This window comes from Balaenoptera physalus (assembly GCF_965194825.1).
Source record: "Balaenoptera physalus genome assembly, contig: HAP1_SCAFFOLD_2782, whole genome shotgun sequence".
NCBI classification, from domain to species: domain Eukaryota; kingdom Metazoa; phylum Chordata; class Mammalia; order Artiodactyla; family Balaenopteridae; genus Balaenoptera; species Balaenoptera physalus.
The window spans coordinates 1-18,474 of NW_028124044.1; the positions used below are offsets into that span (position 1 = coordinate 1).

Sequence of the window (18,474 nt, forward strand, 5' to 3'; positions counted from 1 at the left end):
GGGAGATAAGCCCATGGCCAGATTAGCAGAGATACTAGGTATGACAACATCTGGACCCGTATCATTTCTTGATTTCTTTATTTTTTCTCCCAATTCCACCAATTGAGCCTTGCTCCTCCCCTTAGAGCCTCCCCTAATTCCTCTGAGACTTAGGCAGGACCTCCACAACCTCACAGCTCCCCTCTTTGCATCCTGCTGCCCCTCACTTCTTCCGCAGCACATTGAGGGCACAAGGGACATCTTTCCCAGTGGGCTCGGACCTTCCCAGATAATGCTGATCTTGGTGCAGGGGCAAGTGACAGATGAGCTGGTTCTTAACCATGGGGGAGGCTGTGATGTGACTGTGAGATGTGACTCACTCTGACCCCGTATCAAATGAGTCTCTCTTCTGCACTGTGTGGAGCTGGCATTTAGAATCTCAGAGAACTCCAGGGACAATTCTCCCACTCTGCCCCGTGTCAAAGATGGAAAAGCTGATGCTCGGAGGCAGGGTCAAGGTTAGGATCCAGCGCCCACTCACTGATGTCTGCTATCTCTGCGTATAGGTTTGTCTCCATCCGCTAGGCTATAAGCAACCCAGAGGAAAACCCTTCCTCCCCACCTCATTGTGCCCTTCTGTCTAAGCACAGTGCTGCTTGAGGCCAATCCTAGACAAAACTATGGGCTTGAAAGGTCGATCTACAGCCCCCCACCCACTGCCAGCCGCCTTTTTCAGAGGACCCACTGAATTGCCAAGAAAGCAGGAAAACATTTGCAGAATTTACTATGCTTTGGTGATGACCAAGCAAGTAACACAATAGGAATAAGGAAATCAACTATATAGAAAAAGATATAGATGGAGAGAGAATACGGAAAAGGGAGAGAAGAGAAAGAGGAGGAAATATAAAAACAGTATTAGCATCCATGAAAATTACCTTCACAGTGTTCCTGGGGTGAAGCTTGCATTCTGATTCCAGTTTGCAGTTAGGAAAACTGAGGGCTTGCATATGTTCTCCTGGAATCAGTTTCCTGGCTCCCCTTTTGCACACCGCCCCCCACCATGTCTATTTAGAATATGTGGAAAATTAGCAGCTGCAGTTGGGATCACTCTGGCCAGATGTGTCCTTGGTGTGGGATCCCTACCACTTCCCCTGTGCTGGGTTTAAAACTCCAATCTCAAGTGCATATGCCACCATTTGTATGCATGGATCCATGAGTGGTAAGAGAATAGGCACCACTGGGAAGTTAGCCTGCAAATAAATGATGTGCCGGAGGCTGGTGGCTAGGGGAATGGCTGACCTTGGTCCTCTTGAATCCCTCCTCAGGACTTAAGTCACAGACACAGAGCCCCTTGGGTACTGGCAAATCTTACTGGTCAGCCAGTCTACTAAATTCCAGCATCCACCCATTCATTTAACAAGTAGGTGTCAAATACCATTTTTTGTCGTTCCTGACCCCCAACCCACTCCCCACCTGACCCGCACTGTGTGAATTAACACAGGAGGACTTTTTTTTTTCACTTAAGGCTTGATTTTAACTTTAAGGAGGTCACAGTCTGCATGCTGAGGCCAAGCTAACATATGTAAAACAACAGAGAAAAATAAGTGCCAAAGTGGCTGTACAGGCAGTCACAGTTGGGAGAGCAGAACTGAGGGGCAGGGCCTGATGAGGCTTCATGGAGGACACAGGGGCCCTGCAGGGTCAGGGGAGGGGGAGTGAATACATTCACTTAACCAGCAAACATTTGCTGAGTCCACACTAATGTGGCTGTCAAGTTGGGCCTGGGAATATGACATGGAGATGACTGTGACCCCACCCTGCCCTCAGGCTGGCAAACTGGCCTCGGTTTCAGGGTCAGCTTCAGAACTCATGCAGGACAGCAAAATGAAGGAAGAATAAGGCTTCATTAGGAAAGGAGAAGTGCTCATTACCCTTCCGCCGGCCGCCTTCTTTATTTAATATTAGTAACTTCCAGTAGTGTGCTGGTAAGCCTACTCTCAAAAAAGGAAAGAAAAAAAAGAAAAGCCCTTGTTTGTAGTGTTTCCTGATTTCCGTGGTATAATACTCCCATTGTGACCAATTTCAAGCACTGGCTCTCGCTGGACCCCAGGGAAGGGAAGACCCGGAGGGGGTCACACTCCTGAGCTGCACCCGGACTATGACCTTCCCAAAGTCACACACTGTACTGATGCACTAGCATTAATCATTACTGCTGTGCGCATCACAAGCAAGCAATATATGTCTCTAGCTGAGATTTATTGACTGCAAAATGGTCTACCTCAAAGGGCTGTGCCCCTCATGGGTGTTCAACAAATGTGGGCCTCCAGCCCAACCCTCCTCCCTCAGAGGCCTGGGGTTGAAGGAGGTGACTTCTAAGGTGCTTGGGCTTCCATTTGTTCATTCATTCATTAATTCATTCAGTAGAGATTTCCTAATTGCCCTCTCTCTCCGCTGGATACTCTGCTGGGGGTCAGGGAGACAGTGAGGAACAAGCAGACACGGTCACCGCCTTGTGGAGCTCACGAACCTGGCATTAAGACAGCCAGTCCTGAGAACTCGGGACCAGAACGCTGGTCCTGGCTCCATCTCCAACTTACTGTGTGGCCTTGAGCAAATCACTTACCTCCTTGGGCCTCAGTTTCTTCACCTGTAAAATGGAAGAGTTGAACTTGATGTTCACTAAAGTCTATCCCAGCTTTGACCTTCTGTGGCTCCAGGGAGGGAGGAGAAGCCACATGAGGAACATTTGAAGGAACTAGGAATGTCTCCATAGGAGAACAGCAGATGGGAGAGCAGACTAGACCCCTGAGGATCTGGCATGAGTCCCATAAAAGAGGAGTGGGCTTCTTTAGTGTGGTCCCTGAGGGTAGAACTCATGGGTGGAAATTGTAATAGGGGTGGGTCACCTTGACTCCGTCTTGAAATATATTGAGCACAACTGGAGCTGTGCAGCCATGGGTGGGTCACCCCGTGAAGGAATGAGCACTTCCTGTTCGATTAGAGGCTGAAGACCACCTGTCCCGGCCACATAGAAAGGATTTCCGGCAGTGAGCTCATGATTGTAAAACCCCAAAGCCATCAGTTCTGAAGGAACCAAAAGCAGTCATTTGGTCCACCGTGCTATGTGGAAGAAGCAAATAGGATGCAAAAAGATTACAACTCCATGAAACGCAAGTAGATGCCTAAGGAAAAAGACCAGAAGGAAAACTGTCAAAACACGAATAATGGTTGGATTAGGATTGAGGATTATGGTGATTTATTTTCTCTAGTTCCTTATTTTCCAAATGTTTGGTAGGGTGGTGATGTTGTTTTTGAAACAAACGCAGTTTTATTATTTATGGAAAGTCATCTAGTCCAACCCTCATCCCAGGGCAAGAAGCCTCCCTGTAACCGCTAAACTCTCTCCAGTCCCCACATTCTGAGGGGCTCACCCAGGCCTGACATCAGGGAGGTGGGAGGAGAGTGGCGCTGATGGATGCCTGCTGAGTGTCAGACCCTGGGCTGGGTACCAAGCCAGAGACGCAGCCCCCATGCTCCAGAAGCGGGGCCTGCCTGGCACATTATCCTACTCGGTCTCTGAAACAGCAGTGGAGGTGGGTCCTGTTTCATTAAAGCAAGAGGTGGCCGAGCCAGGACTGGGACCCGGGTCTGGGGGTCTCCACTGCACGTTGCTGGAATAGGAATTCAGGGCAAGCAGGCAAGCTGCCCATTCAATCCCATAATCTGATGGAATAAAGGTCAAAGGCCCAGCGGGATTGGCAACCATGGGACAGAGTCTAGCTGATGGGGAGGTGGAGTGTTTTCCTGTGTTCAGCTATGGGTCTCTCTCTCTCTCACACACACACACACACACACACACACACACACACACACACATGCAGCCTCAGTCAGGTTCAAAGCACTAGCAAGCTTACTTTCTCCCATCAAGCCTCCTAATAATTCTCTCCTAAAAAAGCCGATTCCTTGATGATGAACCCAACCTCACACACACGGATCCCACAGAAGCTCCACTCACACACCCCGGTCTTCACCCAGCATCCACTTCCCACCCTCCAGGCTCCTCTTTCCCTCCATTTCAGACGCCCCCTTCCCCCTTCCTCAGTCCCAGCTACCCAATCCCCTCACCACACCTAACTCTGCCTCCCATGGAGAAAGGCCTCCCTGTTGACGGGCCTGGCAAAGTCCATCTCCTCACATAAAGGCTCAGTGAGTCCTGGAGACACTTGGAACCCAGACAGAATGGAATTTCTCCCTATTTTCTTTACAGCTCAGAAAACACACGCAAATACAAGAGCATATTTATTGCGATATTTCTATCCCAAAGTTTGTCTTAAAAAAAAGAAGAAGAAATAAAATTAGTTTCTCTGCCCACACCCCGCCTCCCCCATGCCCACTCCCTGCCCTTTTCATTCCTGGCTGAGGCCAGGGAGAAAAACAGAGCGGGCCCAAGCCCCACAGAGAACCATTGCCTCCCGGACAATGTCAGGCTTGTTCAGAGAGTGAGGAAAGAAGCACAACTCTGAAAACATACACAGAACTTCCCCGTGAAGGGTGTTCTGAGGGAAGAAGAACAGGCGGCCTTGTGTCTGGACACGGTTTCCCTGAGGCTCTGGGAAGACGGGGGCCCGCAAGTCTAGCCCCCTCCTCACAGTGGAGGAGACACCTGACCATTTTAGCCTCCGGGGGAATATTTCTTGGCCATGACGGATCACACTGGACCTGAGAGAGCCAGAACCTGGAGCCCCAGAGATTTTTCTTTTTGAAGACAGCCTCTAAGGAGAAAAATCCCTAAGGAGAAGCAAGGGGCTGCTTCTTAAGCCTTTGGGATTTCCCAGACTTCCTACTTATTTTCTGCCTCATGGCTCCATCTCTGGGCCCCCAGCAGCACCCATACAGACGGCCCTTCATCCCTCAGGTGCCCAATGTATGTGGAATGAATGAAGGATAGCAGTGGAAAGATCACTCAAACGACAGACTGGGGTCACCCAAGTGGGTCCCCAGGGTCCTGGGCCCTGCCCGCCCCTCCCGCACAGATTCCAGAGATGGGGACCACGGGATGCCCTCATCCTCACATCCATCCGGCCCCAGCTGATGGTGACTGAGCCAATAGCGACGCCTGCTGGGCCATCAGACGCTGACAGAGTCAAGGTCAGGGACACTGGCCGCAGCTTCAGTTGGGCATTACTCTCAGCCTCTGAAAGCTCCCTTCTTGTCTTTAGTTCCAGGCTTCCTCCCTCCTTCCGGCGGAGCATGAAAACACTCATTAAACCAAGACTAAACGCTCACAGACTGAGAGGAGGGCAGGGAAGGCGCCAGTGCAGGTCCATCCAACAGAACAGCTCAGTAAACATCCTCGGGCACGTGTCATGGGGTGCAAGTCACAGGTGTCGGCAGTGTGACTGCACACCCTCTAGCTGGCAGTGCCACATCCTGGCTGCGCGTTAGAACCTTCTGGGGAGCTTTTAAAACGTCTGAGGACCAGGCTGAAGCCCAGGTGATCTCAACGTGCAGCCAAAGTTGAGAACCACCGCTCTGGTTGATCTCTTGCAAATTCAGATGGGTCTTCTTGGGGTCTACCTGCACTGGCCCACTTGGAGTCAGGGTTCCAGTAATGCAGGGGATGCCCTTCAAAGATTAGTATACTTAGCGTGACAGTTTTCCAGCACATGGCAATAAGGAAAGTTTGTTTCTCTAATTCACATGAAGTCATTGTTTGGGCCAGCAGGAGGGCTCCAGGGATCCTGGGCTCTCATTTCTCTCCTAAATTATTAATCTGTCCATCCCACAGAGCTCTCTGGGTGAGCGTCCTTCCCCTGACTTGAACCAGGCCCCTGAATTGTGCCCCAAATCTTGGAGCACACTCCATCCTAAAACGCACAAGATTCCTGAATTTGAAATTGGTGACAGGTCCAGATTTCATCAGGGAGGTTGGGTAACTCATGTCACTTTTCTGGGCCTGGGGAATTGTGTTAGGGTTCTCCAGAGAGATAGAACCATTTGGATGTGTGTATACGTATAGAAAGAGATTTATTCTAAGGAATTGGCTCACATGATTACTGAGGTTTTTGGCAAGCTAGAGACCCAGGAGAGCCAGGGTGTTGTTCCAGCCTGAGTCTGAAGCCTTGAGACCCAGGAAGAACCAATGTTTCAGTTCGAACCTGAAGGCAGTTTGAAGGTCATCAGGCAGGAGAAATGATCTCTTATTCGGGGGAGGTTCAGCCGTTTTGTTTGACTCAGGCCTTCAACTGATTGGGCGAGGCTCACCCCCATTAGCCGGGCAATCTGCTCTACTCAGTCTGCCAATTTAAAAGTTAATCTCATCCTTGGGACTTCCCTCACAGTCCAGTGCTTAAGACTTCACCTTCCAACGCAGGGAGTGTGGGTCGATCCCCGGTCGGGGAGCTAAGATCCCACATGCCTCACAGCCAAAAAACCAAAACATAAAAAGCAGAAGCAATATTGTAACAAATTCAGTAAAGACTAAAAAATGGTCCACATCAAAAAAAAAAATCTTAAAAAAAAATGTTAATCTCATCCCAAAACACCCTCATAGACCCACCCAGAATAACGTTTGACCAAATATTTGAGCCCAGTCAAGTTGACATAAAATCAACCATTGCAGGGATCCTTTAGGATGAGCCTTTGTTGGTCAGAAGATGAGAGGTTCCCTAGAAAAGGTAGGAGGAGGTTTCCAACCTCATACCAGTAATTAAACTGAGAAATCTGTGAAGGTTTTGTGAGGAGGGGATTCTTGGAGAAGATATCTCTCGAGTCACGTGCAGCTTCCTTACCGTTTTTTTTTTTTTCACTTTTATTGGAGTATAGTTGATTTACAATGTCGCGTTAGTTTCTGCTGTACAGCAAAGTGAATCAGTTATACGTATACATATATCCACTCTTTTTTTAGATTCTTTTCCCATATAGGTCATTACAGAGTACCGACAGAGTTCCCCGTGCTTATACAGTATAGCCTCCTTATCCTGATGCAATTTCAGATACACAGGCGAGGAGTTTATCACACTTGTCATGTGACACATGACCCTCAACCTTGCTGTATCTAAACCTCCGAATAACTCCTCTCTTCCAGGTGAACTATGACCACTTTACTCTTCGTGTTTGTGACTCTGAGAGTCATCGCGGCAGCCATCTCAGTAGAAGTTTCAGGTGAGGACGTTCCCACTCATGTCTCATCTACCCAGCAGGCACTGGGGACTGGACTCTGGGGATGGGGGAACCGAACTTAGGCCTGCTGGCCCTGGTGGTTACTCTGGGCCATCACTCTAGAGGCCCCTCTTACCCTCCTCCAGCCCCAAAGCTCCCTAAAGAATGAGGAATCTGTAGGGCCAGTGAGATGTGTCCGCTCAGATCTATGCTCCCTCTGGGTACCCAGAACGCCCAGAATTCCCTGCCCAGCTGGACCCAAGTCACTTCCAGGGCTGCACGGTTCGCTCCTCTGGGTCCATCCTCCCATGGAGGAACCACGCCTCCAGTCTGAGAGGGGAAGGGGTGGCTGTTTGAGTGTAGACAGAGCTGGGATGTGAGGGCTGGGGTACACACAGACCCCTCAAAGTGCAGAGCTGTGGTGGGAAGAGAAGGGGCCCTGATTTCCCCTCCTCCAGCTTGGCCAACACATCTCAATGCAAAACTCTAAGGAATCCAAGAATTCTAAATTTGAATCTGGCTTTTCATTTTGAAAAGTATCACTGTCAAATAAGAAGATAGAACATGTTTTACTGAACAATCTGTTGGCTTGATTTATAGCTTTTAAATATTTAGACCTATGGTCCATGGGTCTCCATCTGCACTCTTGCTCTGGGACCCACAGATATCCACCCTTGGCTGTAACCTGGGGTGGTTTGCCCACACAGGCCACGCAGCTCACGAGGGTTAGTTGAGAGCTTTAAAAACTTTAGAGCCAGGCGCTGCTGTCACTTCCAGCCGTCCCCAGAGAGCCACCACCACTAAAACCACACTGTGTCATGTGCTAGGGCTGAGTATCAGAGGGAGGTTTCTGTGAAGGGCCTGGTGGTGACCGGCCAGGACATCAAAAGGTTAGAGTTCACCCCCAAACATTCCTGGCTCCCCTTTCCCTGCCTTGTTATGTATCTGCCACCCACAAATACCTGAAACATTTTTATTTTCAACCTCTAGGTTCTCCTGGAAAAAAAGGTTCAATAAATGTATGAATCTCCATGAAAGGTGCTATTTTTTCAAAGGCTCTTTCTTTCCAATTCCAGGAAGATCTTTGACTTCTAACGGGGTTTGGCAGACACGCTGCATCTTCCCTATCAATGCTCTCCATGTGTTTTTGTGGAGTCTAATCATATCCCACCCCACCCCAGTCTGACCCTTTGCAGACTTAAATGTCTGATCCTCTCTGATGCTTCTCCAGCTAGGCTCTCGATCCCCCAACAGCAGAAGAGAATGATTCATCCTTCTGCAGGGTCAGGATGGAGCCTGAAGCAGACCTCCTTAAGTATTTGATATTTTTATATCTTAGCTTTAAAAGTTGTGTGGATTTTTTTTCCTCCCTATAATAATTTTTTCTATCCCCAGATAATTGTTTACCAATTTTTGAGTCAAGCTGTCACTCCAGGAAGATGGGTTCTGTTTATCCTATGGCTTGGCATCGCTTTGGGTACCCCAGTTTGAGAAACAGAGAGGTGGTCTCCCCTCTGAAGCTTCCCCTGCCCTTCTCTGCAGCCCTTTCTGGCTCCATAGTTCCTGTCTTGAGGCACAGAGACCAGAGGTCTTGAGAAAGCTGCTCTGGAAAGGGAATTCCATATGGCACAGGATAGACACCAGCACACTCGTGGGACTTTGTCATTTGCAGAAGCACTGACAGGGAGGCTGGGTGGTCCTCTCTGGGCACTAACAGGTCTGTCTCCCACCCCCGTGTCTCCCGCACAGACCCTGACAGCTCGCTGAGTGTCAGCATCCCTGAACCGTCCCCGCTGCGGGTCCCCCTGGGGAGCTCCCTCACCATCCCCTGCTACTTCATCGACCCCATGCACCCCGTGACCACCGCCCCCTCCACCGCCCCCCTCACCCCAAGAATCAAGTGGAGCTGCATTTCCAAGGAGAAGGAGCTGGTGCTGCTGGTGGCGACTGAAGGGCAGGTGCGGGTTAACAGTGCCTACCAAGACAGGGTCACGCTACCCAACTACCCGGCCATCCCCAGCGATGCCACCCTGGAAATCCAGAACCTGAGCTCCAATGACTCTGGGATCTATCGCTGCGAGGTGACACACGGCATCGAGGACAGCGAGGCCACCCTGGAGGTCGTGGTGAAAGGTGAGAGCCTCCTCCCACAGGGGCCCTGCTTCACCTGCAGGAAGAACCAGAATGGCATTGTCTCTCGGGCCAGGCTGTCTGGCTTTCAAATCCTGGCTCCTCCCCCTGATGGTTTGCACCTCAGTCAAGTTGCTTAACTTCAGTTGCTTCCCCTGTAACACAGAGCTGGTAACATCACTCTCTCTGGAATTTAAATGAATTAAATTCTTCAGGGCCACAGTCGCACGTAAATGACAGTCTATTCTTCCCATCAATCCTGTGATTCGGTTGCCTTGTGATCATCCCCATTTTACAGACAAGCAAACTGAGGTTAAGTGACTTGCCTGAAGTTTCCCTGGAAGTGAGCCAGAGCAATCTCCTGACTCTCTACCCAGGTGTCTTTTCCCTCCCCCACCTCCAGTTCCAGAAGCCAAAGAAAGGGATGAGGACTCCCTGGTTCCCTTGCTCTAGATGGACCAAGGAATATGGTTGTCCTTGGTTGGCTCTAGGACTTCAGTCAGCACCAGATTTTTCCTGCTGGGAGACTCTGCCAAAGACGGTCCACTCCTGCCTGTGCCTTAAACAGGATTCCCACTAGGATGCCCCTGGGCTGAGGGTGCATGGAGCTCTAAGTGTCTCTTTCTGCAAAGCAAATATAGGGTCCTGGAATGACAAGAAAAAATTATAAGGAGGCAGATTTTAGTTCAAGTCAAAGAACTTTCTGATTATCAGAAATATCACAGGTTTCCAAAAAGATGCCTTGTGAGGTAGTGAGCTCCCCGTTACCGGAGGTGTTCCAGGAAAGGCAAAAGGACCACATGCAAATGTGGAGACAGGAGCCACCCATCAGCTAGGGGCACGACCAGATGTCTCTACATCCCCTTGACTCCTGCCCTAATTCTGCAAGGGCCTGGGTGACGGGAGGCTGTGCCTGACCTGCTCTCTTGCCATCGCGTGTCTTGCAGGCATCGTGTTCCATTACAGAGCCATCTCCACACGCTACACCCTGGACTTCGACAGGGCGCAGCGGGCCTGCCTGCAGAACAGCGCCATCATCGCCACGCCCGAGCAGCTGCAGGCCGCCTATGAGGATGGCTTCCACCAGTGCGACGCCGGCTGGCTGGCAGACCAGACTGTCAGGTGGGCCCCAGGCCACCATCGGAGTAGGGTGGATGATGGGCTGGAACGTTGACCAGCACTGAGCTGGTGCCAGCCTGACACAGAGCCCAACCTCAGCTGGGGCTGAAGGGATGCCTTGACCAGTTCTAGTTCAGGCCCTGATGACCTGTCCCAAATCCTTGGTCTTCTGTCCTGCGGTGGAGTGAGTGACCACTAGCAACTTTGCGCTACATGAGCATTTTCTCCATGCAAATTACACATAATTATTCTTCCTACTCATTTTTCCCTTTGCCATGATTTCTTCACTTACGTCTTTTTAAAATTTTGTTGTTTATATATTTTTGTAAACCACTTTACATTCAGTTTGTCTTTAATAAGGCAAGACATACATAAATTAAGCTTCTTGGTGCATTTTTCCCTGAGCACAGCTGCTGAGGAATAGGTTGCACAGCAGGACAGTCAGAGCCCTGCCTTCAAGGGACTGCAATTGTGTGATCAAGCCTGTAAAAGCAAGATGAGACAATTCATTGGGGATGGATCAGAGCTCTAAATGCAAAAGCCAGAACCACAAAGCCACAAGGAGAAAACAAAGGGAAATACCTTTGTAATCTTGGGGTAGGCAAAAGATCTTAGGACACAAAACCCATTAGCCATTTTTTTAAAGCAAGATAAGACAACAGCCTAGCATAGTGCAAGAGCCCACACCTCAGCCTCAGAAAGAGCTGGGCTCAAATCCCAACTCTAACACTTGGAAGCTGTGTGACCTGGAACAAATTGCTTAACCTCTCTGGGCCCCAGTTTCTTCCAGTTTAAAATAGAGTCGTTATAGCACCTCATTTGGTTGATGTGAGACTCGAATGGTACAGAGCAGGGGTCAGCAAACTATGGCTCATGGGTCAAATCCAACCCACCCCTTGTTTCTGTAAACAAAGTTTTATGGGAACACAGCCACTCCTGTTATTTTGTCTGTGGTTGCTTCATTCTCACTACAATGGCAAGGTCACAATGAAGACCCTATGGCCTGTAAGACCTAACATATTTACTATGTGCCCTTTTACAGAAAAGATTTGCAAGCTCCTGATAGAACATGTTTGGTACCAATAAATATTCAGTAAAGGGGTCCTCCTTTAATCCCAGTAACGGTGAAAACATATATCTTAATAAAGCTGGGGAAAAAGCTGTAGAAACAAGTAGCCCACAGATCTAGGCAGATCTCAGCAAACACATCAGTAAGTCACCGTTTCCTCCCACAAGGGAGGAGGATACAACGGCACGGGCCCCTGGCCCCCTCCATCCCCTGACTGTCACATCCCTACTTTGGGTTCCTGGCAGGTACCCCATCCACACTCCAAGGGAAGGCTGCTATGGGGACAAGGATGAGTTTCCCGGCGTAAGAACCTACGGCATCCGTGACACCAATGAAACCTATGACGTTTACTGCTTTGCAGAGGAGATGGAGGGTGAGGCCACCCACGCCCCTCCCAAGAGCCGGCTCCCCAACCCCTTCATCCTGCTGACCCTCAGGATCACAGGGGCCTCCTCCTGGGCAGGGCGTTAACCCAGGACATCACACCCTCAACACCCCCTTCCTCCCGGCCCCTGCCCCTCCCCCCTCCCCCACCCCCAGCCTCATCATGCCCAGCGTGGGTGGGGGAGGGAAGAGTTCAGGAAGGAAGGGTCTGGCCCCCTCTCTCTCCACTTTGGAGAGGGCCTCAGTGGCCCCAGGTACCTGCAAACTGGGCCATCACTGGGCCCAAGAATATTTATAGCTGGTCTCTCACCTGCGACTCCTCCTCCCAGCCAGGACCCCCGCTGCTTGACCAGCCCATCGCTGTCCCAAGCTCCACTGCACAATTAAAGCCCAGCTCAGCCTTGTCACCCTCACAAAGGACCCCCTCCCACCCAGGCCACTCCAGGGGGAGCCTATCAGAAATGTCATTCCCAGGAGAGCTGGCCTCCCAGCCACCCTCTCTCAGCTTTTGTGCTGCCAGCCCCCAGCCCTATCCAGGCCACCCCAATGGGCTAGTTCTGGAGAGCACCAGGGGCAGTGAGAAGGAACCTATAGTCTTTCTCTGGTTTGTAAAGGGAGTTAAGTTTGGTCACAGTCAGAGCTGAGCAAGTTACCCAGGCAAGTGGATGGCACCCCTTCCCCCATCAGCGCTCATTCACCCATTTTGGCATTGCAAACTCTGCACCTCCACCCCTACCCCGAGATCACGGCTGCACCCAGGCAGGAGAAGGGCTGACAACCTGGCCCACTGTGAGGCAGGGAACGTCCCCAGCTTCCTCACCACCGCGACCCCTTTCCTCATTCTCACCCCAGGGCCCAAGCCGGTAGATTAAGTAACGAATATTTGTGTTCCCACTTTGGGCTAATTAAAGACACTGATTAGGGCCAACCAGAGCTGCCACTGAGCAGGGACAACCAGAACAACCCCCGGCAGCGATGCCCACCACCTTATCCCTCCCTGCAGCACAACCTTGTTAGGTTTTCAAAAACAGTAAAAAAGAGCCCACAGGCCCCCACCATTGCCCTTATGGACACTTCGGGGCCTAGAGACCCCAATTTGGGAAACACTGCTATTAGGGTCAAAGTCTGATGCCTACTTTTCCCATCAGAATTTGGAATTGTAAAAAGGATTGCTCTAGCAACTTCCCTGGTGGTCCAGTGGTTAAGACTCTGCACTCCAATGCAGGAGCTGTGGGTTCGATCCCTGGTCAGGGAACTAGATCCCACATGCCTCAACAAAGATCCCACGTGCCGCAACTAAGACCTGGCGCAGCCAAATAAATAAATTTTTTTTAAAAAATCAGTTTAAAAAAAAAAACAAAAAAGGATCGTTCCAGTGGGCAATGCTTGACTCATAGGAGAGATGCCCCAGTGGCAGGAAGTTCCATAGCAAAGTGCAGGTGAAGATGCTTTCCGGCAGGAGTTTCCTCCCGGGCCTCACATTTGCTCTGCACTTTCCTCACTTCTTTGTCTTTTTGGCAGCTTCTTTATTGGTCCCTGTTTTAGGAAACTGACATCACCCCACCTAAAAGCCCATAGGAAGTGGAGGGCAGGATCTGAAATACAGACATGTGGGACCAGGGCTTTGAGAAGTTAGAGGCCAAACCCCGAGGAACCACATGGATCTCCCTGGGGACACGGGGCAGGTGTGGGAGGGAGCTCCTCACCCTGCCGGCTGTGTCTTTCGCAGGCGAGGTCTTTTATGCAACATCCCCGGAGAGGTTCACCTTCCAGGAGGCAGCCAATGAGTGCCGGCGGCTGGGCGCCCGGCTGGCCACCACGGGCCAGCTCTACCTGGCCTGGCAGAGTGGCATGGACATGTGCAGCGCCGGCTGGCTGGCCGACCGCAGCGTGCGCTACCCCATCTCCAAGGCCCGGCCCAACTGCGGGGGCAACCTCTTGGGCGTGAGGACCGTCTACCTGCACGCCAACCAGACGGGATACCCCGACCCCTCATCCCGCTACGACGCCATCTGCTACACAGGTGCGCTTGGGCTGGAGGCCGGAAGGGGGATCGTGCCACCGAAATTGGGGCCCAGAGGATGAGATGTTAGAGTGGGGGGCTGGTTTCTACTCCCTCCAAAGGGCCACTGGGTACCTGAACCCCTTGTCTTAGCACCCTCTATTTTCACGGGTTCCTAGGGGAGCTAAGGTAGAAGCACTGGAGGCTGCAGCGTACCCAGCCCTAAAACTAAAACTGAACTAAAACTTTTAAAAATGTTTTTATCTTATATTTTACACAGTCTAGGTTATACTTACAATTAAGTGCTAATTATTGAAGGGGAAAAAAAAAACAATGAATAATTTGGAGTTGAGTAAATTTTATGACAAAACTGGTGCTAGCACAACAGCATAGCTCATTTCATGTTTAACTTCCACAGCCTGATCTTACATGAAGAGGGTTACTTGTGCAAAAATAATTAGGATTTCCCCCAAAACTTCTCTTAACCTTTCAATATTCCTACCACCCTGTTTGAAGTTCTAGCATCCTCATGGTTGCTCTCTTTGTTAATTACTAAATGGCTTGTTTCTGCCAGACCCCCGTTTGTTCATGACTCATGGCACCTTCATCAACTTCATGAGCCCCTGCATCCTTGGGAAGATTTTTCCATTTCTCTTTGTAGCTGATTTACATTGTCCGGTTGGCTAGTTATAACATCAGATGGTCAACAGATACTCACAGGATAGGTAAGGAGACAACTGGCTGGCATTAATCAGGAAGGGATGTTGGAACAAGATGGCTTTACAAGCAGTGAGCTGATTGGTCCGTCTTGTGCTCTGGTGACTGCATTCTCTTGCAGTCTGGAAACCGTGGGCACGCCTATAATAAATATTCAAATCGTTGAGGACCCTGCAATGGGCCTGGCCAGGTACCAGGCACACAGTAGGTGCTTTCCTTCCTTAGCAGAGGAGGAGACCATCCGCTACTCATCTCCCCCAAGCCAGCCCCAGGCTGAGCAATAATGCCTGTCTTTAACCCCCGGCCCCAGGTGAAGACTTTGTGGACATCCCAGAAAATTTCTTCGGGGTGGGTGGTGAGGAGGACATCACCATCCAGACGGTGACCTGGCCTGATGTGGAGCTGCCTTTGCCCCGAAACATCACCGAGGGTGAAGCCCGAGGCAGCGTGATCCTCACGGTGAAACCCGTCTTTGACGTCACCCCTACCGCCCTGGAGCCCGAGGAGCCCTTCACTTTTGCCCCCGAAGTAGGGGCCACCGCCTTCTCTGAGGCCGAGAACAGGACTGAAGAGGCTACCCGGCCCTGGGCCTTTCCCGAGGAGTCCACATCTGGCCTGGGCGCTCCGACAGCCTTCACCAGCGAGGACCTTGTCGTGCAGGTGACCGCAGCCCCAGGTGCAACCGAGGTCCCTGGGCAGCCACGACTGCCGGGGGGTAAGTGCCCGACCCCTCAGGGGGCTGCATCGGGGGTAGGTGGAAAGGGCTTGGCCTGGGGGTCTTCTATACCTTTAGCTTAACCTGGGACAAGCCTCCCTCCTCTCAGACTTGACTCTCCTCATTTGTGAAACAAGGGGGATGGGCCAGACCAGTGATACCCACGCTCTTTTGTGTGTCTATGGCTCTTTTGCCACAAAGCATTTCCTTCCAATGAAGTCATAGGTGGTATATATCAACAGGTAGAGGTGAAGTGTGATGGAGAATGGGGGCTCTTTTTCCCAGGGGCCCTCCTAGCCCCATCAGGCACTTCCGCAGAATAGAACCGCTTGAGATTGGCTGCACTGGGTGACCCCTGGGCCTCTCACAGCACTGACCCTCCAGGACAGGGGTCAGCAAACTGGCCCGTGGACCAAATCCAGCCCATCCTCTGTTTTTATATGGCCCATGAACTAAGAGTTAAGAACCTTTTTAAATACTTGAGGGGAAAAGTCAAAAGAAGAAGAATATTTTGTGACATATAATGAAAATTATATAAAATTCAAATTTTCATGTCCACAAATAAAGTTTGATTGGAACAAAACCACACCCATTTGGTAACATGTTGTCTGTGGCCATTTAGAGCTATCATGGTAGGATTAAGTAGTTGTGCAGAAACCATTTAGCCCACAAAGCCTAAAATGTGTTCTGTCTGGCCCTTTTCAGAAAACGTTTGCCACCCCAGTTCTGGGATGATGGTGTTTTAGGTGCTTAATAAGTGTCTGGATGATTGGGATGTCACATCACCTAAAGCCCAGCTGGTCCCCAGACTCAAGTCTGTGATCAGGAAGGACATATTGGAGTGGCCTCCTTAAGGACCTTGGTGGTGTCCCCTCCTGGAGGAGGGGCAAATGGACACTGCCATCCACCATCACACCCACGATGCCACCAAGTGAGATTTCAGCCTGAATTGCCCAGATTAATACAGTATGTTGAGAAGGAAGAATTGTTTGGAAGTTTTGGAGTAACACCAACAATAGCTGAGTCCCAGGGTTGGCCCAGGGCTGGAGAGACCCTCACTCTCTCCACGTGGCCACCACATGGGAAGGTGCCAATGGACACATGAACATCTAACCCAGAACAGGACAAGAACAGGGGCAGACTCAGATTGGGGATCCACAGCTGTGACATAAACTGGCCAGTCACCCAGGGGAGTGTCAAAAGCAAATGTGTGTCCAGCGGAATGCAATGGGGGAGGCAGAGTAAGTAGGGGCTCCAGGATAAGCTACGTGGACCCCAGACCCTTTGGGAATCTGGCAAAAGCTATGAGTTCACTCCCCAGAAATACACCCGGTGTACCCACACAAACTCTTGCAGCCTCTTTCAGGAGGACCACCCACCCACTGAACCCTGGAACCTGGGCCAAGTGGAAGAAATGCAGTGGTTGATTTTTTCCTTATCCTTCTCTATATTTTCCAAATGCTCTGTAATGATTGTTTATTCTTTCCATAATAAGAGAAAATGCATTTGTTTTAAAGAGTAATGGGAAAAATGAGCAGCCTAGGAGTGGGGAACCCAGAAAGGAGGGTTGGGAAGACTTACGGCAGAAGAGTCCTAGAAGGCTCTCTCAAGGAGGTGGCTTTCAGGAGTGGTTTGAACAAGCAGAGAGGACTAGCTTGACTAGGAATCAGATCGGGAGTAGGAAAGGAAGGAGGGGATGAAGGGAGGTCATTCCTCAAGGAGCCAGGGCTCCCTCCACACCTGCAGAGCCTTGAGAACCAGGCACCATGGTCACTGGCATTGTGGCACCTGGTCCGTGCCTTGAGCCTGACCTGTCTCTCCTTCTCTCCCTCTCCTCCCCACCCAGGAGTTGTGTTCCACTACCGCCCGGGCTCCTCCCGCTACTCACTGACCTTTGAGGAGGCCCAGCAGGCCTGCCTGAGCACCGGGGCCGTCATCGCCTCACCCAAACAGCTCCAGGCCGCCTATGAAGCAGGCTACGAGCAGTGTGACGCCGGCTGGCTGCAGGACCAGACCGTCAGGTGACAGACTAGCTGGGCTCCCCTCTTAACCCAAACCCAACCATGAGAGGTCAGGCTTGGGGAGCCAGAGCGGGCACCCACCACACTGCATGCCCATTAATTAGTGGTTTCTGGCTAATCTCTTAATTTCTCCCTCAGAATCAAGGCATATTCTGAGACAGTGGGGATGGGTCTCAGGTGACATTAACTCCTTGGATATTTCACCTGAAGAGACATAGAGAGAGCTCCTTGTCAAGCCCCACAGTCCTCCCCAGCTTGGCCCTTCCATGCCTTGGGCTTTCTTCTGAAGCCAGGAATCCCTCAGGGGCCCCCAGACCCTTCCCCCAGCCACACAGGAAATGTGCTGCATGAGAGGTTCCTTCCTGGTTTGAATCCCACTGGACAGCAGAAGACACACCCTGCCCAAGTCCCCAAGTGACCTGCCGGCCACACTCTGAGGCCCTGCATCCCCAGCCCCCAGAACAGGCCTTCATCCGCCCCTCCCATCCTCCTCTGCAGATACCCCATTGTGAGCCCACGGACCCCGTGTGTGGGTGACAAGGACAGCAGCCCGGGGGTCCGGACCTATGGCGTGCGACCACCATCAGAAACCTACGATGTCTACTGCTACGTGGACAGACTCGATGGTACAGACCACGTTCTCACATTTCGGTCTCTAGACAGGCAGGGGGCTGACGGGGTGACACAGAGAAGAGGGAATTACCATCAACCTAATCCCATTCCCACCTGGGCGGGGAGCAGGGGAAGGATCCTGTTTAAGAAAGAAGGGCTTCCCAGCCGGTCTCTCAGGTCAGGCCCCTCCTCTCCCTCCCAGATGGTTCATGTGGATTCCCCAGCATTGCAGGGGAGCATTGGTTTCTTGTAAAAGCAATAAGTTCTATGGATAAATGAATTAATTTACTTACACCAAAAAGTATTATATATACCTTCTGCCTCATGGAGAATCCCAATGCCCATGAACAAATCAAAGGCTCTGAGAAGTCCTGCAGTAAAAACAATCTCTTTAACTCTGCTTAACCAAGCATCGCCCAAGCTTAGTTAAACACAGACCCTTTGTTTGGTCTTATTTCATTTCTTTTCATTTCAATTAAAATCACCAAATTACCGTTCCAGTGAACCCAATTTTGGAAATGCTCGTGTTCAGGAAAGATCTCAACATTGCCACCCACTTGTTTTG

General features: G+C 50.8%; 1 protein-coding gene across 1 annotated transcript; it reads left to right on the plus strand.

The window, feature by feature from the left end:
• The first annotated feature begins 6,380 nt into the window (after nt 1-6,380).
• Nucleotides 6,381-18,418, plus strand: LOC309654324 (aggrecan core protein-like). The gene is made up of 8 exons (XM_082478861.1): nt 6,381-7,143; nt 8,890-9,273; nt 10,218-10,392; nt 11,704-11,831; nt 13,572-13,865; nt 14,872-15,276; nt 17,123-17,297; nt 17,796-18,418. Exons 1-8 carry the CDS (start codon nt 7,074-7,076, stop codon nt 18,160-18,162), a joined length of 1,998 nt encoding a protein of 665 aa, XP_082334987.1. The 5' UTR covers nt 6,381-7,073; the 3' UTR covers nt 18,163-18,418.
• The last annotated feature ends 56 nt before the right edge of the window (nt 18,419-18,474 follow it).

Excerpts from the sequence above, each read along its gene's own strand:
- LOC309654324 (XM_082478861.1), top strand. The coding sequence starts at position 7,074 with ATGACCACTTTACTCTTCGTGTTTGTGACTCTGAGAGTCATCGCGGCA. Across the intron at positions 13,866-14,871 it reads CGACGCCATCTGCTACACAG|GTGAAGACTTTGTGGACATC; the intron begins GTGCGCTTGGGC and ends CCCCGGCCCCAG. Across the intron at positions 15,277-17,122 it reads GCAGCCACGACTGCCGGGGG|GAGTTGTGTTCCACTACCGC; the intron begins GTAAGTGCCCGA and ends CTCCCCACCCAG.